Source organism: Somniosus microcephalus, chromosome 16, assembly GCF_052327205.1.
Source record: "Somniosus microcephalus isolate GS21.2 chromosome 16, FLI_Smic_1.0, whole genome shotgun sequence".
Lineage (NCBI taxonomy): Eukaryota > Metazoa > Chordata > Chondrichthyes > Squaliformes > Somniosidae > Somniosus > Somniosus microcephalus.
Window position 1 is genome coordinate 94,933,272 of NC_141002.1, and position 26,872 is coordinate 94,960,143.

A 26,872-nucleotide genomic window follows, 5' to 3' on the forward strand; every position below is an offset into this window, starting at 1 on the left:
ATTCAGACTTGGGCTGACAAGTGGCAAGTAACATTCGCACCACACAAGTGCCAGGCAATGACCATCTCCAACAAGCGAGACTCTAACCATCTCCCCTTGACATTCAATGGCATCACCATCACTGAATCCCCCACTACCAACATCCTGGGGGTTACCATTGATCAGAAACTGAACTGGACCAGCCATATAAATACTGTGGCTACAAGAGCAGGCCAGAGGCTGGGAATTCTGCGGCAAGTGTCTCACCTCCTGACTCCCCAAAGCCTTTCCACCATCTACAAGGCACAAGTCAGGAGTGTGATGGAATACTCTCCACTTGCCTGGATGAGTGCAGCTCCAACAACACTCAAGAAGCTCGACACCATTCAGGATAAAGCAGCCCGCTTGATTGGCACTCCATCCACCACCTTCAACAGTCACTCCCTCCACCACCGGCGCACTGTGGCTGCAGTGTGTACCATCTACAAGATGCACTGCAGCAACTCGCCAAAGCTCCTTCAACAGCACCTTCCAAACCCGCGACCTCTACCACTTAGAAGGACAAGGGCAGCAGACACATGGGAACATCACCACCTACAAGTTCCCCTCCAAGCCACACACCATCCTGACTTGGACCTGTATTGCCGTTCCTTCACTGTCACTGGGCCAAAATCCTGGAACTCCCTTCCTAACAGCATTGTGGGTGTACCTACACCATATGGACTGCAGCGGTTCAAGGCGGCGGCTCACCACCATCTTCTCAAGGGCAATTAGGGATGGGCACTAAATGCAGGCCTAGCCAGCGACGCCCACAGCCCATCAATGAATTAAAAAAAAAAAGTATTTCCACATCGTTGGTCTCCTGATTTAGCTGCCAACGTTTCCATCCAATAGGTCCTGACTAGTTCCACTTGCTTTTTTCCCCAATACAACCCCTCTTTTTTACTCTTTCCACCCCCCCCCCCCCCCCCAAAATCTAATCTGACCATGAAACTTATATCACTAAGCCCCACCTTTCCTAGCCCATTACCCAGGTTCAGTGCTGCATCTTCCCTTCTTAGAATTGTAACATACTACCAGTCACAAATGCATTTTGGCCACCATTATTGCCAGGCAACCTTTGTGTAGCGATCCTGACATTACAACCCTGTTACTTCTGCAAACTTCTCATTCTCCATTACTATTTGGCAGTCTATAAAATACCCAATGTCCAAGCACTTATTTCTCAACTAAATCCAGAGAGATGCCCGATCACCACCTTCAATAATCGTATCTATTTAATGCTGGAATTGTTTCCTTAATTAACAATGTCAACCACCAATTATTTTATTTTTTTTAATATTTTTTTTTTAGAGCCAGCATGGTTTAATACCCAACCTTACCTGGCTGAAAACAAGTTTTTGTCAAAGCTATGACACCATACTCCCATTATCAGTGCCCATCTCTTCCTAGGTTCACTGCTCTCCCCCAACTTTGCTTCACCTGGCTGAGATTCAGAGATCACTCAGCCTTCTCCTTTCCTTCAGAAAGCAGTTCTGTAGACAGATTCCGACTTAACTCTTCACATTTCAGACTGGAGAATGAGTTGGCTAGTTTCAACCTTTGGTGCCTACCATACTAACGAGAGTTGATTTTATTCCACTTGTGCTAGATCATCTTACCAGACAACAGCAGCGGGTCTCTGTCTAAGCGCTTCTTCACATGGTCAGACTCCCCAGTCAGCGAACTTTCATCGATCTTTAGATCATTTCCATGAATAAGCACACCATCAGCAGGTAGGAGGTCACCTAAAAATCAGGAAGCCACAAACGTCTATTTTAAGACACTTAGCCATCTGCCATGAAGCATAATTCAGCAAGTCATGTTAAACTAGCTCCTGGAATTATGAGAGATAGATTAGTTTGGGCCTATACTAGAGTTTAGAAGAATGAGAGGTGATCTCATTGAAACATAAAAGACTGAGGGGGATTGGCAGGATAGATGCCGAGAGGTTGTTGCCCCTTGCTAGAGTGTCTCGAACTAGGCGGCATAGACTCAGGATAAGAAGTCAGCCATTTAAGACTGAGATGAGGAATTTCTTCACTCAGAGGGCTGTGAATCTTCTGCCCTAAAGGGCTGCGAATGCTGAATCATTGAGTATATTCAAGGCAGAGATCGATAGATTTTTGGACTCTAGGGGGATCAAGGGATGTGGGGATCAGGCAGGAAAGTGGAGTTGACATCGAAGACCAGCCATGATCTTATTGAACAGCGGAGCAGGCTCGAGGGACCGTATGGCCTACTCCTGCTCCTAATTCTTATGTTCCTGTAGTTCAATTATTTATCATATTTTCCTCATTCTTTGATAGATAACTTCAACAAAGATTTGCTGTCACCCTGCAGAGGAAAATCATTTGCGTCAGTATTCTAAGAAAATATTGTCGTAAGCAGTCAAGTTATATGCGCCCCCCCACCCCCCCGTGTTGTAGTTAAAGCACCAGTCAGGGCCACAATTTTTGCTACAGCTAATCGCCCCAGAGCACAAAAAATCTAAACTAGCTGCAAGACTGAAGGGCAAATCAGGAAGGAGCTTTTGTAATGATGATTACACCAAAAAAGGTAAATAATCCAAGGTGTTCATTCATCCAATCTCCACATACAAATACATTTAAACCAATGTGTAACAGTAACAGTGGGGTTTGGAGGACCTACATTTGTTGGTGCCAGTGTCCACTATCTTGAACTGTCTATGGTACATCCTGCGAGTACCTGATTCAGACGTGAAAACACACAACCTTCAGGTCAACTGTGGCTAGCAGATCTCCAGTGTTCTGCTAAAGAATGACCTTTGTGACCATTCAACCAGAATTAAGGTATTCGGAGTCAGAAGTTGACAGACACCTCAGACTTTTGGGGACAAAAACTCAACTTTTCAAAGCTCTTGGAATTTTTACTGTAGCTCCAATGAGGCAGGGATAGCCATGTTAATAGAAACCCCTCTGAAACCTGGCTAACAATGCAGCCTGTTCACACTGGGCACTACTACAGCTCCCTGGAATCCTAACTTCGCCAGTTTTATTGCAGTGCACAAGGGTGGCAATAATTGCAAAATCTGTTGAATGAAAGTGTCCTAATTCACCCAGGATGTTTCTGGACACCGCTACCTAGGAAATCTGGCATTATATGCAAATGTGTGGCAAGCACACTCACCAAATCCTCCTGTGGCATGGGCCGCATTGAACAGCAGGGGCACTTGGTTCTACCCCAATTCCAAAGAGACAACTGCTCGAGACTATGCCAGAGACTGTATTGAGGGGGGAGGAAATTAAGTTGCACGAGCACCAACTTGGGTGCTCTGATCGCATCACTCGCGCTCGGCTAGAAGACAGAGTACAAGCCTACGTGTCTGATGCTGGAGGTTACGTGAGGCCCAGAGATCACACATCCTGTCTGGCCATGCAAGACAAAATGTGTCTTAACCAGTGATGCACGTTTATACCAACAATTATTCCTGTATCTGACCTCCGATCTAGAGCTGCTGCATTCATTTGCAGCCGATAGGAGGATCTTGTATATACTGCCCCCCAATCTAACTTCTATTCTCTTTTCCCCTCACCTTCCCTGCCCGCGCCCCCCCCCCCACCCCAACCCATAGGATGACCGCAATTACCCTATTTTATAATTGGAGGGTGAAGAACTTTAAAATAATCAAAACTTCAGGTAAAATAATTCACGTATATACACACACACCTCATGAAGTCTTCAATTTAAATTCAAGCTTATATAACAGTTTACAGAAAAGTTCTAAAAATACAAATCTTAAAATACCATATTTAACTTGTGCAATGTCGCCAACCGCCAATTCCGTCACAGGAATCTGGATAACCTGGCCACCTCGGATCACTGTGAATTTCTGCTCTTGTTCAATTCGGTTTTGTAGACCTCGAAATTGTCTCTCTTTACTCCAGTCATTGAAAGCTGTAACTAGCACCACACAGCTAACCGAAACAAGAATAGCAACGCCTTCGATCCAACCAGCTTGCGATTCACCTTCATCTTCAAAGCTACCTGTACCTGCACCGCACGCTGTAGAAACAAGAACAGATTATAAAGGGCATAAGGACCTGCATAGACACTGCGTGCATATTAGCTCACATGTAGAGGATGTCAATATGGTATGGTTTCACAAGTATGAAAAAAAAAACTCAGATCCAACTGGTCCGACTGCATTAGCACCACAAACAGGAGACTGGCACTTTGACAGTAACACTGATGGTATGTGCAAGTCATGTTGAGTAGAAAAAACACCAAACAGTTTCCTTAGTGACCAACACTAATCAATAATGTAGGCAAGGTCAATGCTGCCTGCGAGTGGCCCAATTAATGAGCAACCACTTGAATCTTCAGAGTCTTTTCTGGTCATAGGCAGCCTAGCTCACGGGCAGCCCAGCTCACGGGCAGCCCAGCTCACGGGCAAGTGTTGGGACACATTTGATAACTTCACTTAATTCAAATCAAACTGTACATTATAAAATTGCAAATCATTTTTAACTAAACAATGTCTCCAATTACTAAGTAGGAAAAATACCAAGCTAGCAGGAAAATCAGTAAAGAATCAGCCAACAGACAGCAATAAACAAACAGAAAGAGAAACCAATGAAATAGATTGAACTATTTCAGCCATGTCAAGGATAGGCTGAAAGTATGGTCTCTAACATAAAAACTTCAATTCACAAACAAATGTAAAACTACCCATAAAATTGGGCATACTGCTTGGGAATTTGTTGAAAATTTGCTCCCATAGAGCCACCCTCCCTCGGGAGCTGGAGTTGATTCCTTTGTGCTGTCTGCTGGATTGAACTTGGCGTTGCTGATATTTTTCAGACCTGTGCGCGAGTGATCTTTCAGATCTACACTGGCCTGACCTCAGAGCGACTAATGTGCTAATCTTACAGCAAGATGGTCAAGTCCATGTTAATAAGTGTCGATTTGTTTCCGGAAGCCCACCCCAAGCACACCCCAATTATTCAGCTTCTAGCCCAGGAGCCTGCCTCAAGACCCCTCATTCCACTCCTGGTCCAGGCAGGCATGTTTCCAGTAAATTGGTCCAATTCTCAGCTGGTTTCCATGAGCAACACCATTGTCGATTTCATAGGTCGTGCATGCTTGTGCACCCTGACCCCCCCCGCTCGGATGGAATTCCTCATCGGTGGGCAGCCCCGAAACCCCTCTTGGGAACCGGCGCCTCACAACTTGAGCCGTCTCGGGGAAATGCCCTCCGTGCCTTTTAGTTCTGCGCAGAGGGGTTTCCTGTACGGGCTGCTCCTGCACAGCTTTGTCATCTTCACCTGCCGACCGGACTGGCGTGCCATCTTGCCGTCCAGAGGAGGCGGAGGACCCCAATGGGGGGGGGGGGGGGGGGCTCTCTATGCGGGAGTCCTCTCTATCTATTGGGGACTTGGCCTGGAGGGTGCTGCACGGAGCAGTCCTGTGCAATAAGATTTTAAGTAAGTTCACGGACTCCCAGGCTGCTTGCCATTTTTGCGGCCTAGAGGAGTCAATGTTCCTTATCTATACTGAATGTGGGAGGTTGCAGCCCCTGATCATCATTTGAAGGGGCTGCTCATCGATTTTTGGCTGTACTTCAGTCCCACGCTCCTGATCTACGGCCACCCGGTGCGGAAGGGAGGGGGCGGGTCGGAGGGCCTCCTCGTGATACTGCTCCTGGGCCTGGCCAAAGAGGCCATTAATAGGTCCAGGCAGTTGAGGGGGTCGTTCGGCCCGATTGCCTGCCTCTCTTCCGTGGCTATGTTCGCGCCCGGGTGGCCCTGGAGATGGAGCACGCGGTGTCCACCGGCACGCTCCAGGCCTTCCGAGACCAGTGGGCGCCACGGGGACTGGAGTGCATCATCACCCCGGCCAATGTGATTTTAATTTAATTTGATAAGTTTTAAAAATGAGTGTTTTTTAAGCTTTACAGTCCACTTGTTCAGTCGGGAGAGCGAGAGGCTCCGCTCAGCGATGCGGAGAGCCCTGCAGATGGAGAAGAGTGTCAACCAGAGTCTGCCGGATCTGCACAAACCCTCCACTGGGAGCGCAGACTCTCAGCTGTGTGAATTCCTGGAGACCCACTATCCAGATGAACAAGTGAAGACGATAAAGAAGCTTGGAGATCACATCATTAACTTGCAGAGACTGGGACCCCTGCCTTGTAGGCATGAGGGCTTGTGACTTTGTACAGAGAGCCGAGACTTGAGCTCTGTAAATGTAATTTACTGTAAAATGTTCAAAATTTAAATTAAAAAAATCAAGTCAAGAGGCTCCAGCTGTTAGTGACAAATTAATGGCTCCTTACTAACAACCCCCCAAGCCACTTAAAAGCACTCTTGCAGACCAACAACTTGCAATTATATAGCACCTTTAACGTAGTAAAACATCCCAAGGTGCTTCACAGGAACCACGCCACTTTTTAGGGCAGATGACCAAAAGCTTGGTCAGAGGTAGGTTTTGAGGGGAGGGATAGAGGCAAAAAGGTTGAGAATATTCCAGAGCTTAGGGCCTCGGCAGCTGAAGGCACCACCGCCAATGGTGGAGCGATTAAATTCAAGAGGAAAGAATTCGAGCACAAAACCTCAGCGCTAACCAAACTCTGACTCATTACGTAGTTTGTGGTTGTAGGTCAGTCAGATCCACTCGCATATATACAATACCGCTCTACATACCAGCTGCAGACAAGTTTTAAAAATAAGTGCTTTGCTAACTCTGGTGAAAATCACAATAGGACAATATTCAGTGGAATCTCGACATTAAACAAAGGTTGAATCTCAGTACAGTATCCACTCCTGGCATCAACTTTTGTTTTGTTATACTGAATAACTCAGGTAATTCTGGCCTGGTCCTGCTCTCCAAGTGCAGAACAGTTTGTATGAGGTCAGGAGTCTGAACAATCAGCACTCAGATGATTCTCAATTTCTGTTTGAAGCTGGCTGGTCCAGTAGCTTAATATCTATTCCGTGATGTTCTTGCATTGGATAAAGCCCTAAGTTCAATGACTGACTACACACTGATTACAGTGAAGACCAGCAGAATGTTAATGAATACAGGACCAGCACTGATATTGGGCCATGTTTGGGACAAATATGTATGGTACTGGTAGCAAGTGCATGCAGCCTCAGAACATGAGGAAATCTGGACATATCCAAGACTTTTACCTGTCTCCTTGGACTCCAAGACTCCATTGCATTAACATATTTGCCACTACAGATAATTAGTATATGTTTATTACAAGACAACCATTCCCTTTAACGCACCCTTTGAGATACTGGATGTTAATACAATATTAACTTAACTTTAAAATTATCTGCAACAGAACCAGTTAGCAATTTGGGATCTTTGTTACAAACCAGCGAAGGAGCTGACATGTAACCCTCGCAACGGTGCTTAGCAACGGTGATGGTTTGTTCCTCAAATCCAGTTCTCTACCCATTCTGCACGAGTAGCAGTTATAAACCTTACACTAAGTGTTGGTGATTGAAAGCATCACCTAGAACGGTACTCAGCAGAAGTGCTGGGAGTGGTTTACTGATGGCTGTCAATTACTTCGGATCTGCATTTTTCAATTTCTGGTTTTAGCACATGGAACACAAAGTACGTTACAGTTCAGCTTATCCAGAAATTGTGTCTGCACCATATTTCTTTCTAGAACCTGCAGAATCTAGGAGAGAGATGTGTGCAGGCATTTCACCTCTGGAGCAGCATCAATTAACTTGGTATTACTAACATTTCAGACTATGCAAGTAGAAATACTTGCCTTCATTTTCTCCTCCTGGAGGTCTGTAGAAAGAAAGGCCTAGCGATATTATGGCTGCAATTTCTAAAATAATTAAGGTGACATCTTGTAGTGCTTCCCATACTAACTGAAGAAAAGTCTTTGCTTTTTTGGGAGGTATAGAATTTTCCCCATAAACCTGATGCCTTCTTTCGAGATCCGCAGGGTTTCCAGATAAACCTGTAGAGAGAAAGTACGTTTTTAATTATGATGCGGTTTCAGACATCTTACTGCAGCAAGCACACTAAATTTAAAGCCACAAGCCTCCTCTTTCCCATTAATAATCACCAAAATAGTCAATAAAAATTCAAAAGCTGTGTTTGATAATTTGACCACAAGTACAAAAAAAAGAAATAGGAGCAGGAGGTGGTCATTTGGCCCCTCGAGCCTGCTCCGCCATTCAGTAAGATCATGGCTGATCTTCTACCTCATCTCCACTTTCCTGCACTATCCCCATATCCCTCGATTCCCTTAATATTCAAAAATCTATCGATCTCTGTCTTGAATATACTCAATGACTGAGCCTCCACAGCCCTCTGGGGTAGAGAATTCCAAAGATTCACCAACCTCCGAGTGAAGAAATTTCTCCTCAGTCCTAAATGGCCGATCCCTTATTCTGAGACTGTGACCCCTGGTTCTAGACTCCCCAGCCAGGGGAAACATCCTCCCTGCATCTACCCAGTCAAACCCTGTAAGAATTTGTGTTTCAAATTCTGACCTTACAATGCAACCCATACATTAAAAAGACCATTAAGCTACATGGCAACACACAAGGTTCTGTATAGAGTTACTTCATTTTTGGAATAGGTTTTCAGAATTGACTTCTGACAAAAGGTCACCGACCCGAAACGTTCACTCACACTCTCCGCAGATGCTGCCTGACTGGAGTGAGTATTTCCAGCCGTTTGTTTTTATTTCAGAATTTACTTTTTGTTCTACACAAGAATGTTTAAAGTAACAGTCAAAGGCAGTGATATGAACTGAAGGGAAACACAAAGCCAAACAAAAGCTCCCAACCCAACAGATTTTCTATCTTCAAAGAAGGACTTCTAAATTTTGGCATAAAAGCTCTATATATAAAAAAAAAGTGTTAAGAAACAGCAAGAGACAAACCTCAGGTTCAAGCACACTTGTGAATGAAGAAAATCAGACAGGGCACTAAGTCCTATAAAACATATGTCATTATAAATAATAGAAAGCATCTGCATTCAAACATATATAAACCCAAAACAGTAACCACCGCATAAAAAAACAAAAAAGGTGACTCAACCGTGGCTAAAAAGAGAAATTAGGGATAGCATAAGATCCAAGGAGAGGACATAAATTGGCCAGAAAAAGCAATAATCCTGAGGACTGGGAACAGTTTAGGATTCAACAAAGGAGGACAAAGGGATTAATTAAGAAAGGGAATATAGAATGAGAGTAAGCTTGCAGGGAACATAAAAACTGACTGTAAAAGCTTTTATAGATATTGTGAAGAGAAAAAGATTGGTGAAGTCAAGCGTAGGTCCCTTGCAGTCAGAATCAGGGGAATTTATAATGGGAAACAAGGAAATGGCAGACCAACTAAATACATATTTTGGTTCTGTCTTCATAAAGGAGGACACAAATAACCTCCCAGAGATGTCAGGGAACATAGGGTCTGATGAAAGGGTGGAACTGAAAGAAATCAGTATTTGTAGGGAAACAGTGTTAGGAAAATTGATGGGACTGAAGGCCGATAAATCCCCAGGGCCTGATAATCTACATCCCAGGGTACTTAAGGAAGTGGCCCTAGAAATAGTAGATGCATTGCTGGTCATCTTCCAGAACTCGATAGACTCTGGAACAGTACCCATGGATTGGAGGGTAGCTAATGTTACCCCAATATTCAAAAAGGGTGGTAGAGAAAAAGCGGGGAATTATAGACCGGTAAGCCTGACATTGGTAGTGGGGAAAATGCTAGAGTCCATTATAAAAGATGTAATAGCAGAGCACTTGGAAAGCAGTGACAGGATCGGACAAAGTCAACATGGATTTACAAAAGGTAAATCATGCTTGACTAATCTACTGGAATTTTGAGGATGTAACTGGTAAAATAGATAAGGGAGAACCAGTGGATGTGGTGTATTTGGACTTTCAGAAGGCTTTGGATAAGGTCCCACATAAGAGATTAGCGTGCAAAATTAAGGCACATGGGATTGGGGGCAAGGTATTGACTTGGATAGAGAACTAGTTGGCGGACAGAAAGCAGAGTTGGAATAAACGGGTCGTTTTCCGAGTGGCAGGCAGTAACTAGTGGGGTACCGCAAGGATCGGTCCTAGGACCCCAGCTGTTCACAATATATATTAATGATCTGGACAAGGGAATTGGATGTAATATCTCCAAATTTGCAGACGACACAAAGCTGGGTGGGAGGGTATGCTGTGAGGAGGATGTCGTGAAACTCCAGTGCGATTTGGACAGGTTGGGTGATTGGGCAGAAACATGGCAAATGCACTATAATGTGGATAAATGGGAGGTTATCCACTTTGGTGGCAAAAATAGGAAGGCAGATTATTTGAATGGCAATAGATTGGGAGAAGGGGAAGTGCAAGAAACCTGAGTGTTCTTGTGCACCAGTCGCTGAAGGTAAGCATGCAGGTGCAGCAGGCGGTTAAGGCGGCAAATGGTATGTTGGCCTTCGTAGCAAGAGGGTTCAAGTACAGAACAAGGATGTCTTGCTACAGTTGTACAGGGCCTTGGCGAGACCGCACCTTGAATAGTGTGTGCAGTTTTGGTCGCCTTACTTGAGGATGGATGTTCTTGCCATGGAAGGAGTGCAGCGAAGATTCACCAGGCTGATACCTGGGATGGCAGGAATGATGTACGAGGAGAGATTGGGTCGATTGGGCTTATACTCACTGGAGTTTAGAAGATTGAGAGGGGATCTCATCGAAACCTATAAAATTGTGTCAGGCCTGGACAGACTAGATGCAGGAAGGTTGTTTCTGATGGCCGGGGAGTCCAGAACCAGGGGTCATAGTCGAAGGATAAAGGGGTAAGTCATTTAGGACTGAAATGAGGAGGAATTTCTTCACCCAGTGGTGAACCTGTGGAATTCTCTGCCACAGAGGGCGGTGGAGGCCAGTTCATTAAATATATTCAAGAAAGAGTTGGATATATTTCTTAAGGTTAAAGGGATCAAAGGATATGGGGAGTAGGGAGGGACAGGGTACTAAATTTGGATGATCTCATTGAATGGCGGAGCAGGCTCGAGGGGCCAAATGGCCTACTCCTGCTCCTATCTTCTATGTTTCTATGTTTCAGATCCTGGCAGACCCATTTTTTTTCCTCCATCTCCACCCCATTTTCCCTGTACAGCAGACTCCCAGTTACCTGGGTCTCGGGAGATTCTAGCCAACTTTCTCTGGCATCAGACCACCCACATTCTAAAACAGCAAATATTACTTTTCTGAAGGCAACTAAAACTACCACAAGCCCTGTTGCCGTCATCAGTAACTGCATTATTGAGTGATCTGGGCTTGGTTGCTGACCCATTTTCCATACGATCAGGCAGAAATGGTAGAAATGATTGCGACAACATCCAAAGGAAAGGACTGTATGAGAATAGGATGGTCAAGAGGTAACTAACAGCACTGACCCCAAACCAGTTAAGAAATAACTTGTTCCAGATATCGAAGAACATCAGTAACACAGACCAATCGGCCTCTCAATTCACAATCGGGATCGGAACCAGCCATTTCATTATAAAAAAAGGACTTGTGTTGCAGTCTCAGCAATAGCCTCGGTGTACACACAATGTGCTCATGGGGTTCACATGACCACCACTGGACAGCCCTTGTAATGGTGGGAAACACCACCCAGTAATGGTGGGAAACACCACCCAGTAGAACATAGAAATTCACATTAAAAGGAGCCTGAATTCACAAAAATCAGGTGATTTTCACCTCTAATCAAATATACAAATTGAACAATTGTGTTATATAAAACTGAAATCAATGCTTTATTATAAAATCATTTTCTGTTGTACTTTCAAGTGTCACTATTTCATACATCTCAAACTGCTGCCATTTCAGGGTTATGGACATGCTTCTGAAACCAAGGTGCCCAGACGAGAGCTCATTATAACTATTCCAATAGCAGCTCCAGGCAACACAGAATGAAGTGGATGCTGGCGAGGGTTTTTGTGTGGTGGTTAAACGATTTTGAAACAGCCAGTGACCCCCCTATGTTACAGAGCTGCTGTCCACACTGCAGATAAGGTCCCCACAACCTTCATTCCACAGCGCTTTGCTCCAGGCCGCACAAAGTGGGGTTAGGGGGTACAGGAGAAATTACATTTTAACTCAATAGAAATTTTAAAGTATGAAGACCATCCAATGGAGCCGATTGATGGCAATGGTGGTGTCACATGGTTAGCAATAATACTAGTATTGAAAGCACAAGATTTAATATCGATAGATAGAAGACCACACATTTAATTTGACCTCCCCGTACAAATATAGTACATCAAAACTCTTCAGATTCAAAACCTACAGTTTGATTTGGAGCATGTTAACTATTCCAGTTGCTTTGAGAAGAACCAGTTATCAAAGATTATTTCACGTTTTGTAGCAATATCCTTCATATAAAAAATAAATTTAAGCCAATACAGGAAACGCTCGATTTACCGGCACCTAAATAACCGGAAATCTCAGTTAACCGGCAAAATTCAGGAGTAGGTTCAGGTAACATTACCTTTTTTTACTCCATTTGTTGCGGTGCAAGGGTGTGGCTGCAGCTGTTGCTAAGTTACAGAGACGCTTGCAACTTGTGCCCATTGTTCTGAAGCTGTTGCTAAGCAACAGGGTTTGTTGCTTTATATGGAGCTCTCCGCATCTTTTACTATAGCGTTTGGTTATCCGGAATTTTTGATGAACCGGCACCACATCGGTCCTGTCCGTGCCGGATAAAAAAAAGTTTCCTGTATTCAATTTAAGCCAAATTGCTCCCATCACTGACAGACCAGTAGCCATTGGCATTTCACCTCAATTGCAAAGCAGTCTCCAGACACAATTCAAGCTGGGAAGGGACAGAATCAGCTCTTGTACTGGTTCCAGTGAACATAGTACAAAATGTCATGCACCCATTATGCTTTATTGAAATCCGAGTGACAACACTGGTGCCCTCCGCACCTTATTCCAAGAATGTTCTACTGTACAAGTGGGCTCTGGCACAACGCAATTAGTTTAACTTTTAACCCAAGTTCTGCTCCTAGAAAACAACTGTCTGGACTGAAAATTATGGTTTTAAGCAGAATGCCAACACTCTCCACAACCAAAATGGTACCTTTCAACCAAAAGAAACAGGATTTAGCCAATAAAACATTAGCAGCATTTCCCCAAGAGGAGTGAAGAATTCACCCCGTCCCTTATTCTTGCCAAAGAGGTTCAAAGTTCTGATTTTCTGCGAGAGCAGCATATCCTACTTTAATGTGCAAAGTGAACAAATGGGGAATGGCGAAGTCATACTCTGGAATTAGTGTCTTGATGGCACATTGATCATGTATTCCCAGTATTTAAATGAGTTTTAATATAAAAGCAAGTTTTCAAAATCTTAGTACACACAAATCATTAAATCTAATGGATACCGTTCTACTGGATAGTATCCGGAATGTAGCATCACAAGATTTAAATAAAAATGAGGGGAGGGTTTACACAAACTGCCTGAATAAAAGTCACTGCAAGTGGAAGAGCTCATTTATTCCCAGTTAGAAAGTAAAAAAAAAACCTTGCATTTCTATAGCACCTTTCACAACCTCAGGAGTGCTTTACAGCCAATGAAATACTTTTGAAGTGTGGTCACTGTTGTAATGTAGGAAACGCAGCAGCCAATTTGCACACAGCAAGCTCCCACAAACAGCAATGTGATAATGACCAGATCATGTGTTTTAGTGATGTTGGTTGAGGGCTAAATATTGGCCCAGGACACCAGCGATAACGCCCCTGCTCTTTGGAATAGTGCCGTGGGATTTTTACATCCACCTGAGGGCAGACAGGGCCTCAGTTTCACATCTCATCCGAAAGATGGCACCTCAGACAGTGCAGCACTCCCTCAGCACTGCACTGGAGTGTCAGCCTAGTTTGTGCTCAAGTCTCTATCCCCCGATGTACATAATTTACACTCAAGCAGCATGTGGTTGCAGAAGGGACAAGTGAAATATAACTGGCAGGAACTACAGTATTTAAACAAAAAAGATCTGACATGGGCATGTTCAATACCATATTAGACTGAACTTCAAAATTGGCTTACTATAGGTTAAATACTTAATGGTGAATGCAAGTTTTAAGATGTTATATGTACTAATTGAGTAATTAACTCAGTGCTGCTCCTTGGCTGATCCAGGAAGTCCACGAGTGATTTCCTTCCTTTGGGCTACCTTCGAGAAAGGGAAGCCTTGCTTTCCACACAAGACTGGGCCAGAGGGTCATTGGAGTCACCTAGCAGAGAAATAAACTGTCGTTTTTGAACCAACTTGGATGTAAGCTTTTTAAAAAAGGATCAGTGTTGCCATGACAACAGATGCTGCATGCTTTGCATATAAGCATGATAAGGTGTATTGCAACACTGCAGAAGTCACCATCAGTGGCACTAAAGCTTCAAAACTGTTAAAATTCTGCAAGACTGCTTTATTAGCCAATTAGATTATATTACATAACCATATAAAACAGTTTATATTCATTATAAATGTATCTAACTTGATGTTGATAATACTCATCTCTATTCCTAGTTACCTAACCTGCACCAGAAGGATGCATAGATTTTTAGGCAACTATGTGTGATCAGACATAACAGGAGCCTGTTAAGCAAATATGTATTTAACTGCATAAGGGGTACACATTTCTTTATGCACTGATGAGTGTCACTACGTACTCAATTTTTCCACAAATCCATAAGAATTAGGAGTAGGCCAAACAGCCCCTCGCGCCTGCTCCGCCAAAGATCATGGCTGATCTTCACTTTCCCGCCCGATCCCCATATCCTTTGATTCCCGTAGAGTCCAAAAAACTAGATCTCGGCCTCGATTATACTTGATTCAGCATTCACAGCCCTCTGGGGTAGGGCATTCCAACGAGTCACAGCTCTGAAGGAATTCCTCATCTCAGGTTTAAATTTGACTTTTTTGATGAAGTAACAGGGAGGATTGATGAAGGGATGTTGTCTACATGGATTTTAGGAAGGCGTTTGACAAAGTGCCACATAGAAGGCTGTGTAACAAAATTGAGGCTCATGGAATAGGTGGGTCAGTGGCAGCTTGGATAAGGAATTAGCTTAAGGACAGAAAACAGCAAGTTGTGGTAAATGGCTGTTTTTCCAGACTGGAGGATGGTAGACAGTGGTGTTCCTCAAGGGTCAGGCTGGGGCCACTGCTTATTTTGATATATATATAAAAAAATGACCTGGATATTGGAATCCAGAGTAGAATTTCTAAATTTGCCAAGGACACCAAACTTGGGGGTGTGGCAAACAGTGAGGATGATACCAATCGACTGCAACAGGACACAAAGGCTATCAGAATGGGCAGACAAGTGGCAGGTGGAATTTAATAGAGAAGTGTGTGGTGAGGCATTTTGGCAGAAGGGATAGGGAGAGGCAATATACACTTAATGGCACAGTTTTAAAGAGTGTGCAGGGACAGAGGGACCTGGGAGTTAATGTGCATAGGTCCCTGAAGGTGGCAGGACATATTGAGAGAGTGGTTAGCAAAGCACATGGGATCTTGGGCTTCATAAATAGAGGTATTGAGTACTAAAGTAGAGAAGTTATGCTGAACCTTTATAAAGCGCTGGTTAGGCCACAACTAGAGTATTGTCCAGTTCTGGTCACCACACTTTAGGAAGGATGTGAAGGCCCTTGAGAGGGTGCAGAGGAGATTTACCAGAATGGTTCCAGGGATGGGGGATCTTAGCTACAAGGACAGATTGGAGAAGCTGGATTTGTTTTCATTAGCGCAAAGGAGGGGCGATTTGATAGAGGTGTACGAGATTATAACAGGTTTGGATAGGCTAGACGGGGAAAGGCTGTTCCCACTAGTTGATGGTACAACGAGTAGGGGACACAGATTTAAGGTTTTGGGCAAGAGATACAAGGGGGGGGGGGGGGGGGGGGACGTGAGGGAAAAAGTTTTTTTTTTTTTTTTTTTTATAAACGCAGCGAGTGGTGAGGATCTGGAACTCACTGCCGACGGAAGTGGTGGAAGCGGAGACACTCAATGTTTTCAAGGGGAGATTGGATAGGCACTTGAGGGAAATAAACTTGCAGGGCTGCGGGGATAGAGCGGGGAATGGGACTGACTGGATTGCTCTACAGAGGGCCGGCACAGACTCGATGGGCCGAATGGCCTCCTGTGCCGTAAATGGTCAACCCCTTGTCCTGAGATGATGCCCCCGAGTTCTAGACTCTCCAGCCAAGGGAAACAATCTCTCCGCATCTAACTTGTCAATCCCCTTCAGAATCTTATGTTTCAATGGGATCACTGCTCATATCTTCTAAACTCGAGAGTATCGGTCCAATCTACTCACTCAATCTCACCCCAGGAACCAATCGAGTGAACCTTTGTTGCAATGTCACAGGAGATCTACACTAGTATTTGAAGACTTTCTGCTGCAGGTACAGCAGTATAATGCACCACACAACAGGGCAGCTCTGCAAGTGGTTTCAAAGCAGACTGCTCAATGTGTACCTGTCTAATATTACACTGCATCCAATTGCCTGTTTTGAAAAATAGCATCCTTACAGAGAAGGCCCAAATAATTTAAGGGAAGTGTATTTAAATTCTTGTAGCAATCCACATGCTTGACAAGATCCAATTTTTTCCCCCCCAATCAAGACTCAAGTTTTCCAGCACTTGTATAACCAAGCAGCTCACTATCATGAGCTATTAATACTCGACACTCCGGATAGAAGTTAGTAAAATTCAAATGGTATCTATCAAAATATGGCAGGTTGTATACAGAAATGCCAGCAAAAATCTGGGCTCACAGTATTTACAAACTGTTCTAAAGTGTTAAAATGACTGTCCGGTTACCACTGCTCCGAAGGTGCGCGGCCACACACACGTCCTAGAGCTCACGCGCACTTCAAATTAAATGCCGCGCAGAGAACTGGACTGCTGGAGCTGGGGAGGGGCCCAATACACAATGGCCCAGAATGCAGACAGTCGTTCGAGAGTCTAGCGACCTCAGAGCTGACCCCACTTGGAAAGTAACGAGTGTGTTGGGGCAGCAGGCACAAAAGGGAGGTGAGGGGTTGGTTGTGCCGCTCCGAGAAGTTCCACGTGCTGCAGGCAGAAACTGCAGAGGAGCCGTGCTCAGTCGGTTGCCATGGTGATGAGGGCAGTGTCTCCCTCCTCCGGCGTCACGGTTTCAGGGGGCCTGTGTTATACAAACTCCACGGTCCCAAAGGGGCACAATCGGAGCGGGGCCAGCTCAGTGCAGCCGGCCACTGTTATGGGGCGGGACGAAGCTTTAAAAATCAGTGGGAGAAATCGATAGATAACCACGCGTACCTCATCTGCTACAGGTGAGTGAGTCACCGAGTTTTACCTGCAACAGGTGAGCAAGAAGGGACTTTGTCGCTGTCAGCGACATGTTTTAGGAGAGGAAATGAGAAACGTGTGTGTGCGCGACTTTTGAGCTGTACGTGTATCCGCTTTTTAAAATTAAATGATCCTACTGCAGATGAGTTTGCAAGATCAGGCTTTCAATCATTGGGTGAAGCAAGGAAGCATTTTAGCAGAGGAGTGATTAACACAAGTTTAACTCACTTTTATTTGCTACTTTTTAAATAAATCCAATAGTTATGGTTTTAGTCTTATTGCTGATGAAAGTTCATAAAAACGTGGGGAAAATTGGAGCTTACTTTTGAAAAATTAGATTTCTGGCATCAGGTTTATATTTTGAGAAATGTTGAGGCACCTCACTTTCCACAGGCCGACCCAATTAGCACATCTGTCTGAAGAACTCAAACCACCTGGGGCAACAAAGGTTGCCTTTGTCAAACAAGAGATTTTTTTTTTTTTTTTTTTAAATTTGGAAAAATTGTTTAAAGCCGGAAAAAACAGGAAAATGATGTTAATTTGACCGTAAACAAAGTTGCAGAATGGGCATGTAAATGACAAATGAATTTCCATATAGATAAGTGCGAGGTGGTGCATTGTGGTAGGAGGAATAAGGAGGTGACCCACTCCTTGGAAAATAAAAGTCTAAATGGGGTAGAGCTGCAAAGGGATCGGGGGGGGGGAGGGGGGGTATAGATTCACAAATCATTAAAAGTAGCACCGCAGGTTAAAAATGCCATAATAAAAAAGTGCAAATAAAGCACTGGGGGTTTATTTCTGGAGGATTAGAATTCAAAAGCAGAAGTTGTGTTAAACTTGTATAGAACCTTGTCTGATTGTCTCATGATTGGAGACGGTGGGGTGGCAATATGGCATTACTGTATACAGGAAACTCTGGTATCCGGCACGGACGGGACCGACCTGGTGCCGGTTCATCAACAATTCCGGGTAACCGAACGCTATAGTAAAAGATACGGAGCTCAGAGCTCCGTATAAAGCAACAGACCCTGCAACAGCTTCAGAACAATGGGCACAAGTTGCAAGCGTCTCTGTAGCTTAGCAACAGCCGAAGCTACACCCCTGCACAGCAACAAATGGAGTTTAAAAAAGGTAATAAAAAAAAGTTAACGGAACCGACTCCTGAATTTTGCCAGTGGGTAGAGCGTTCTGGTTATTTAGGGGCTGGTTAATCAAAAGTTTCCTGTATATGCTTTTAAGTGGTTGCTGTTGGTGTAAAAGTTGTAAAATTTGCCCACGGACGAAAAGGTCGCACTCAAAAGGTATTTGTAGCCCGCTAAGTACAAAGAAAAATTAATTAGAGGGAACATTGCTGGTTACAAACGTTTCCAAACAGACAGACATTTCCGGTGAATTTGAAGATAAGGATATATACTCGTCAACTTTCTTTTGTTGGGGGAAGTGTTGAGGCACGATCACAAGTTAGAAGATAAATGTCCTAAGGCACAAGCTTTATTTGAATGTCTTAACATTTCCAAATGGCTGAGCAAGTTTATCCGGTGAGTAACTGAGCTGTACAGAACAGAAAAGTCCTCTTAGCTGATCACAGCCACGGTCTCGGCGCCTGAGGGTGGGAAAATAAATCGGCTCGAGTTCCAGCTTCACCACTACCAAGTAAGAATATGCAAGTGCGAGCGTGTGTGTGTGTGCGTGCGTTAAGCAATCATAGAATCTAGGTCAGCGGTGGGGTGTCCCCACATGAGAACCGTCTGTCAGCACTCACCAGAGGCTCGTCATGAAAATGACCACTTGGGCAAAGTGCCAGATGCCCCCAGCATTCAGGAAGCCATAGCCCTGCCAAAGAGTTGATGTCTTCCATGGGTGTGGGGGAGAATTCACAAAAAAACACCGTTTTACAGCTTGTATATAAATGTTTAACATATTTATCACCACATTAATCATGGCACAGCAACATTTTTTAAGCGATTTAACCAACAATTAAGTAAAAAGAAAAACGAAACACTTGCATTTATGTCAGGATGCCCCGAAGCGCTTTACAGCCAATGAAGTACTTTTTGAAGTGTAGTCACTGTTGTAATGTGGGAAACGCAGTCAATTTGCGCACAAACAGCAATGTGATAATGGCCAGATCATCTGTTTTAGGGATGTTGATTGAGGGATAAATATTGGCTCCAGGACACCAGGGATAACTCCCCTGCTCCTCTTCGAAAGTGGCCATGGGATCTTCGCTCGAGGGGGCAGACGGGGCCTGGGTTTAACGTCTCATGTGAAAGACGGCACCTCAGACAGTGCAGCGCTCCCTCAGCACTGCACTGGAGTGTCAGCCTCGATTTTTGTGCTCAAGTCTCTGGAGCAGAGCTTGAACCCACAACCTTCTGACTCAGAGGCGAGCATGCTGCCCACCGAGCCACAGCTGATGAAGTCACAGCTGTGATTTCCAGTTCACTGTGCCCAACGAAACAAGTATCTTACCAAATTTGTGAAAAATCTGGTGCACTGTTCTTTTAAAAAAAAAAAAAATCAGCAAAAAAGCTAGAAGAGTATTTTCACTGTAAACTGCTCACCCAGAATGATTTTTAAACAAATGGTATATCGCTCATTGAGGTATTCCCATTTATTTGAGCAAAACTAGCTTCCACTCTGAAATGTGATGGCTCAGCCTGACCAGCTGTCACTCAGGTGAGCAGAGACTGGCTTCCTTCACACTCCTAAATGACAATCCAGCCACTTGAATGCAACTCAAGATCATTACTGGCCGAGACTGGTGCTTAATCTCACATGGTACTGAGCTTTCAAATCCAATGATCAGCAGTAAGGAACAGGGAGGATACCAATGCATGCTCAGCTTATTGACAAATGGCTGGAAATAGAAACAGGGGGAAGGGATGGTGAGAAACAGCCTGCTGACACTCAAGAAATGGGGCCTTAAATGGTTGTCCTGGAGATCTGGAATAATATCCCAGAAAGAGTCGACACTTGCAGGAGAGAATGGGAATGAAGGGGAACACATACATTTAAAGGTGGTTAAAAAGTACCAATCTTTCTGATCCATCACTCCACAAGAATACTTTAGCAGGGAAGAAAGAGGTTTTAAAAGCCAATTGAGGATGAGGCAAGGCTCTGCAGCTATTTCAAAACTATGTGGGCAAGAGCGGAATTCCAGAGGGGAGGAGAGTGCGATTGCCCTCGACATCAATGCAGCATTTGACAGAGTGTGGCATCAAGGAGCCCTAGTAAAATCCAGGGGAAAACTCTCCACTGGCTGAGTCATCTCTAGCACAAAAGGAAGATGGTCCTGGTTGTCGGAGGTCAATCATCTCAGCCCCAGGACATCGCTGCAGGAGTTCCTCAGGGCAGTATCCTAGACTCAACCATCTTCAGTTGCTTCATAAATAACTTCCTCTTTATAAGGTCAGAAGTGGGGATGTTTGCTGATGATTAGTGTTCAGTTCCATTCGCAACTCCTCAGATAATGAAGCAATCCATGCCTGCATGCAGCAAGACCTGGACAACATTCAGGTTTGGGATAAGTGGCAAGTAACATTCGCGCCACACAAGTGCCAGGCAATGACCTTCTCCAACAGGAGTCTAACCACCACCCCTTGACATTCAACAGCATTACCATTGCTGAATCCCCCAGAATCAACATCCTGAGGGGAAGTCACCACTAACCAGGAATTTAACTGGACCAGCCACAAAAGGAGCGGGTCAGAGGCTGGGTATTCTGCAGCGAGTGTCTCACCTCCCAACTCCCCAAAGCCTTTCCACCATCTACAAGGCACAAGTCAGGAGTGTGATGGAATACTCTCCACTTGCCTGGATGAGTGCAGCTCCAACAACACTTGAAGCTCGACACCATCCAGGACAAAGCAGCTCACTTGATTAGCACTTCATCCACCACCTTAAACATTCACTCTCTCCACCACCGGCGCACCGTGGCTGCAGTGTGTACCATCTACAAGATGCACTGCAGCAACTCGCCAAGGCTTCTTCGACAGCACCTCCCAAACCAGCGACCTCTACCACCTAGAAGGACAAGGGCAGCAGGCACATGGGAACACCCCCACCTCCAAGTGACACCATCTGACTTGGAAATATATTGCTGATCATTCATTGTCGTTGGGTCAAAATCCTGGAGCTCCCTCCTAACAGCACTGTGGGAGTACCTTCACAAGGACTGCAGCTGTTCAAGGTGGCAGTTCACCACCAACTTAAGAGGGCAATTAGGGATGGGCAATAAATGCTGGCTTTGTCAGCAATGCCCACATCCCAGGAACGAATAAGAAACAAGTACCATTACAGATAGGTACTTCAACAAGACGTCGGAAATTTCTTGAAGTTCAGTGCAACGATAGAAGCAGCATTTAGTATAATACACAAATACAAGACCAAATGTATAATGTTCCTTGTGCAGGAAACAGTGGGTGTGTTTTGTTTTAGAATATAAATGCAACCAGAATTGTCAAAGATATCCCTCACTCAGCTATGGCTCAGTTGTTAGCATTCTCGCCTGAGTCAGAAGGTTGTTGGTTGAAGTTGCTCTCCAGAAACTGGAGCACAATAATCTAGGCCGACACTCTGCAGTACTGGGGGGAGTGCCGTCTTTCAGATGAGACGTTAAACCGAGGCCCCGTCTGCTCTCGGACATAAAAGATCCCATGGCACTATGTCGAAGAGCAGGGGAGTTATCACTGGCGACCTGGCCAATATGAACAAGCGAAGACGACCAAGAAGCTTGGAGATCACATCACCAACTTGCAGAGACTGGGACCCCTGCTTGTAGGCATGAGGGTTTGTGACTTTGTACAACGAGCTGAGACTTGAGCTCTGTAAATGTAATTTACTGTAAAATGTTCAATTTAAATATAAAAAAACCCACCCCGGGGGGAAGCGGGCTGCACACACCCAGAGTGCGGGTCCAGGCCCCGTTATTAAAACTCAACATTATCCGCCTCGCCACAACTACCCGGCATTTAAGACACAAACTCCAACCAGGAAGTGCTGGGAAATCCCTGGAGAGTCAGGGAGCGTCTGTAAATGGAGGAGAAATGGTGGTCAGGGAGCATCTGTAAATGGAGGAGAAAAAATAAATATTTACCCCTCAATCAACATCACTAACAGATCATCTGGTGATCATCACATTGCTGTTTGTGGGAGCTTGCTGTGCACAAATTGGCAGCCACGTTTCCTACATTACAACAGTGACTACACTTCGAAAAGTACTTCATTGGCTGCAAAGCGCTTTGGGACATCCTGAGGTTGTGAAAGGTGCGATAGATGTGCAAGTCTCCCTTTCTTTCACTTATTCTGACCGCCCCCATGGCCCAATGTGGAAGTCAACATTCACCGCTGAGGCTTGCACGAGGGGGCAAACATCATTTAGTGCCCGCATGCACAAGGATCGCCACCAGGACTGATTTATGCCAATGAGACAAAAAACTAGAACTCCGTTTAAGCTAAAAGTTGTGGAAGACTCCCGACACCCGAGTCAGAAAATGCAAACAGACTCTCTAGCTTTAGTACTGTATATTCTTTAAAGCAGGGAATTGCCAACTGTGTGTGTGGGGGAAACCCCCTGAAAATACTGGCACACCACTAGGGACACTGTCTTAACTTCCAAAAGCCAGCACCAGCCACCCAAAAGGAAAAAAGAGCAGAAAACATGCTTTAGTGTACAGTAACAAAGAACGTTTGGCAATTCAACAAGGGCAGAAAAAAACCTCCGTTCAGTCCATAAGCGTGACCCCGAGCTTCCGGTCGCCTGTCACTTTAATTCTCCGCTCCACTCCCACTCGGACCTCTGTCCTCGGCCTCTTACACTGTTCCAATGAAGCTCAACGTAAGCTCGAGGACCAGCACCTCATCTTTCGATTAGGCACTTTAACTCTATGTGGAGTCCCGAAGGCTGTAAACAATTTCACATCATAACCTCGGCCCCCATCATATAAAAAAAAAAATTCCACACTACTTCTCCCCCACATGGCAGCTGTCTTTCATTCTGCCAGTGCAATTTACACTCCATCTAGAGCCACCCTTTGTTTCTTAACCTGTCCCATTACCATCTCCTTTTGCCTTGAATATCTCTTAATCTCTCCTGCCCTCTATCCTATCCCAGACCTGCCCTTTTGTTCTTTCCTCCCCTCCCACCTTTCCCAGCCCCTACACTTGCTCAAAAATCGGTTCCATTTCCTGCCTTTTTCCAGTTCTGACGAAAGGTCATTGACCTGAAACGTTAACTCGGTTTCTCTCTCCACAGATGCGGCCTGACCTGCTGAGTATCTCCAGCATTTTCTGTTTTTATTTCAGAAAAAAACCAAATCTGATGGACTTCTCCATAAAAACAAACTATGAGTAGGAGTCGGCCACTCAGCCCTTCGAGCCTGTTCTGCCATTCAATAAGATCACGGCTGAACTTTTAAATCAACTCCACTTCCCCGCCCTATGCCCCAGGTCACTTAATTCCCTTAGTGCCCAAAAATCTCAATCTCCGCCTTGAATAGACTCATCGGCTGAGCACCCACAGCCCTCTGGGGTAGAGAATTCCAAAGATTCACGACAATTTAATTGAAGAAATCTCTCATCTCAGTCCTAAATGACCGACCCCTTATTCCGAGACTGTGACCCCTAGTTTCTGTCCACATGGACAGAAGTCATCTGTACAAACACACCGCACAGATATTGGTGATGACAGAGTATTTATATAGCGCCTTTAATGTAGTAAATGTCCCAAGGCGCTTCACAGGAGTATTTTAGGACAACAAATTTGACACAGATCCACATAATTCACATTAGGACACCATGCATGCATCCTGATAACCTAAATCTGGAAGTCAAAGTGACCAATGCAAAAAACACATTCCAAAACCACAATCCAATTTGGTAATGTTGGAAAAGATGTGCTGACTTGAAGATAAAAAGCCTAGCTGATTTTGTAAAGCTTTTCTTTCTAACATTCACCACTCCCAACCTGAAGGAGGGGTACGATTCTCACCCCTCCCATCTTTGCTTGGTTGGGCTACCAGACAACTGGCTACCCTCCAGTTCCATAAGAGGCCATTATTCAAATCTGAACCTTTATGGTGAACCTTGGTGGTGTTTTTGACCATAGTGAGGTCTTGTAGCCAATCACAATCCTGCACACTCTACATCCAGGGAAAAAGCAAGGGCTGCTGGGGAAAAAAACAAAAAAAAAAACAGGAAATGGAACTGATTTTTGAGCAAGTGTGGGAGCTGGGAAGGGGGGGGGGGGGGGGGGGGGGAGATGAAAGAACAAAAGGGAAGGTCTGTGATAGGATAGAAGGCAGTAGAGGAGGAGAGGTCAAGAGACAGAGATAGTCAAGGCAAAAAGGAGGCCAGCTGTAGCAAACTCAGCCACCACCTCAACCAAGATCAGCTAACAAACTGGGGCCAATCCCAGCAAGTACGGAAGCTTTGGTTTATCCGGAGGTTAACTGTCCGGAATGCTCGAGCCACCGGCAAAAATCAGGAGCCGTTTAGTTATGGGTTTTTTTTTTTTTTTTTCTTTTCATTGCTTTTTTTTCCCCCACCAGTCAGGCTCTGCAAGGTCTCGCTGAAGCTGTTGCTAAGCTAGAGACGCTTGCAAGGTACGGCCAACTGTTTAGAAGCACAGGGTTTGTTGCCAGATACGGAGCTCAAAATCTCCGTATGTTTCAACATTAGCGCTGGTTTGTCCAGCACTTTTGATGGGACAGCAACAGCTCGGTCCCGTCGGTGCCGGATAGCACAAAGTTTCCTGTAGCTGAACTTGTAGGAGTCTGCTACTTTCCAATTAAACCATTGAAACCAGCCATTGACAGCTGTGAAAATTTAGAGATCACAAAATGAAACGGGTAATTAAAGCACAACAATTTTTCCCCTGGTGCAATAGTAACTCATGGCTATACACACACACCCCCCTCTGGGAGGAGGGGAAACAATTCCTGTATGGCACCAAACAACCCAGTAGGCTTTTCTCACATTTTGATGGTAGCCAACTAATTTTTATACAAAAGCAAAATACTGCAGATACTGGAAATCTGAAATAAACACAGAAAATGCTGGAAATACTCAGCAAGCCAGGCAGCATCTGTAGAGAGAGAAACAACGTTTCAGGTCTGACAAAGGGTCATCGACCTGGAAAGTTAACTATTTCTCCCTCTACACATGCTGCCTGACCTGCCGAGTATTTCCAGCATTTTCTGTTTTTAAACTCTTTTATGTTGCTTTAGTAACCAATAGCAGGGCCTTGAAAGCTTACTGGTTCAGCATCTTCTGCTCCAGCACGTACACAACCGATGGAAAAGGATTTCCACTCAGCTTTCCCTAAAAAGGCCAAACTAACAGACTGGGTATTTACTCAGAACTACACTGAGCAGTAAAGGAAATATTTCTTGTGTACACTTCTCATCCCCTTCCTCTCGCACAATATGAAATATTTGTGACTGCAGAGTGTGAGGAATAGTCCATTATGGAAACTGGATAGACTGACCGTTAAGACTATTAGTGGGACATGCAATTATCTGGGGCATGACAGCCTGCAAATTTCTACACTTATTTTGCTATTCAAGTAGCGCAATTTAGAGTTCAGGAGGCATGAAAGATGCCAGATCAGAATGATGAGAAATCACCTGCAGGAAATCGGCAGGGGAATATCCTTCAGAGATTAAAGGTCAATGCTGCCATAAATACAGATTCCTGTTTAACTGTTGGCTTATTCAGAGTCACCCAACCTTTTTGATTATCTCTCTGGATTTGCTGTAATCTATATTCAGTCTTACAAAATATAACCATTGCAGACTTCTGCTTTACAAACATAGTAATTTGTACTGCAACACACATCATAGCAACAGATCCTACGTTAAAACAACTTGTATTTATATATAGTGCCTTTAACATAGTAAAACATCCCAAGGTGCTTCACAGAGTACTACAAGACAAACATTTTTACACAGCCACAGAAGGAGAAATTAGGGCAGGTTTTAAGGAGCTTCTGGAGGAAGAGGTAGCGAGGTTTAGGCAGGGAATTCCAGAGCTTAGGGCCCAGGCATCAGAAGGCACGGCCACCGATGGTTGAGCGATTATAATCAGGGATGCTCAAGAGGGCAGAATTAGAGGAGCGCAGATATCTTGGGGGGTGGGTGGGGGTTGTGGGGCTGCAGGAGATTAGAGATAGGGAGGGGCGCAGCCATGGAGGGATTTGAAAACAAGGATGAGAATTTTGAAATCCAGACGTTGCTTAACCGGGAGCCAATGTAGGTCAGCGAGCACAGGGGTGATGGGCAAACGGGACTTGGTGCGAGTTAGGACACGGGCAGCCGAGTTTTGGATGACCTCAAGTTTATGTAGGGTAGAATGAGAGAGGCCGGCCAGGAGGAGTGTGCTGGAACAGTCAAGTCTAGAGGTAACAAAAGGCATGGATGAGGGTTTCAGCAGCAGATTAGCCGAGACAAGGACAGAGACAGGTGATGTTACGGAGATGGAAATAGGTGCTTCGTTATGCTGCAGATGTGTGGTCGGAAGCTCATTT

The 26,872-nt window shown here is 44.7% G+C and overlaps 1 protein-coding gene and 1 long non-coding RNA gene across 12 annotated transcripts in view; one reads left to right on the forward strand and one right to left on the reverse strand.

The window, feature by feature from the left end:
• LOC147106401 (uncharacterized) overlaps window positions 1–6,283 on the forward strand; it is a 101,340-nt gene extending 95,057 nt beyond the window's left edge. For both annotated transcript variants that reach the window (XR_015081447.1, XR_015081448.1), the window contains exon 2: window positions 5,931–6,283. This is a non-coding gene — a long non-coding RNA (uncharacterized LOC147106401). The remainder of the gene's footprint in view (window positions 1–5,930) is intronic.
• atp2b1a (ATPase plasma membrane Ca2+ transporting 1a) overlaps window positions 1–26,872 on the reverse strand; it is a 112,033-nt gene that overhangs the window by 48,364 nt on the left and 36,797 nt on the right. For all 10 annotated transcript variants that reach the window (XM_086009470.1, XM_086009467.1, XM_086009466.1 and 7 more), the window contains exons 3-5: window positions 7,769–7,966; window positions 3,787–4,044; window positions 1,641–1,766 (exon numbers count right to left, since the gene is read on the reverse strand). In XM_086009470.1, the coding sequence (XP_085865596.1) occupies window positions 1,641–1,766; window positions 3,787–4,044; window positions 7,769–7,966 (582 nt within the window). The remainder of the gene's footprint in view (window positions 1–1,640; window positions 1,767–3,786; window positions 4,045–7,768; window positions 7,967–26,872) is intronic.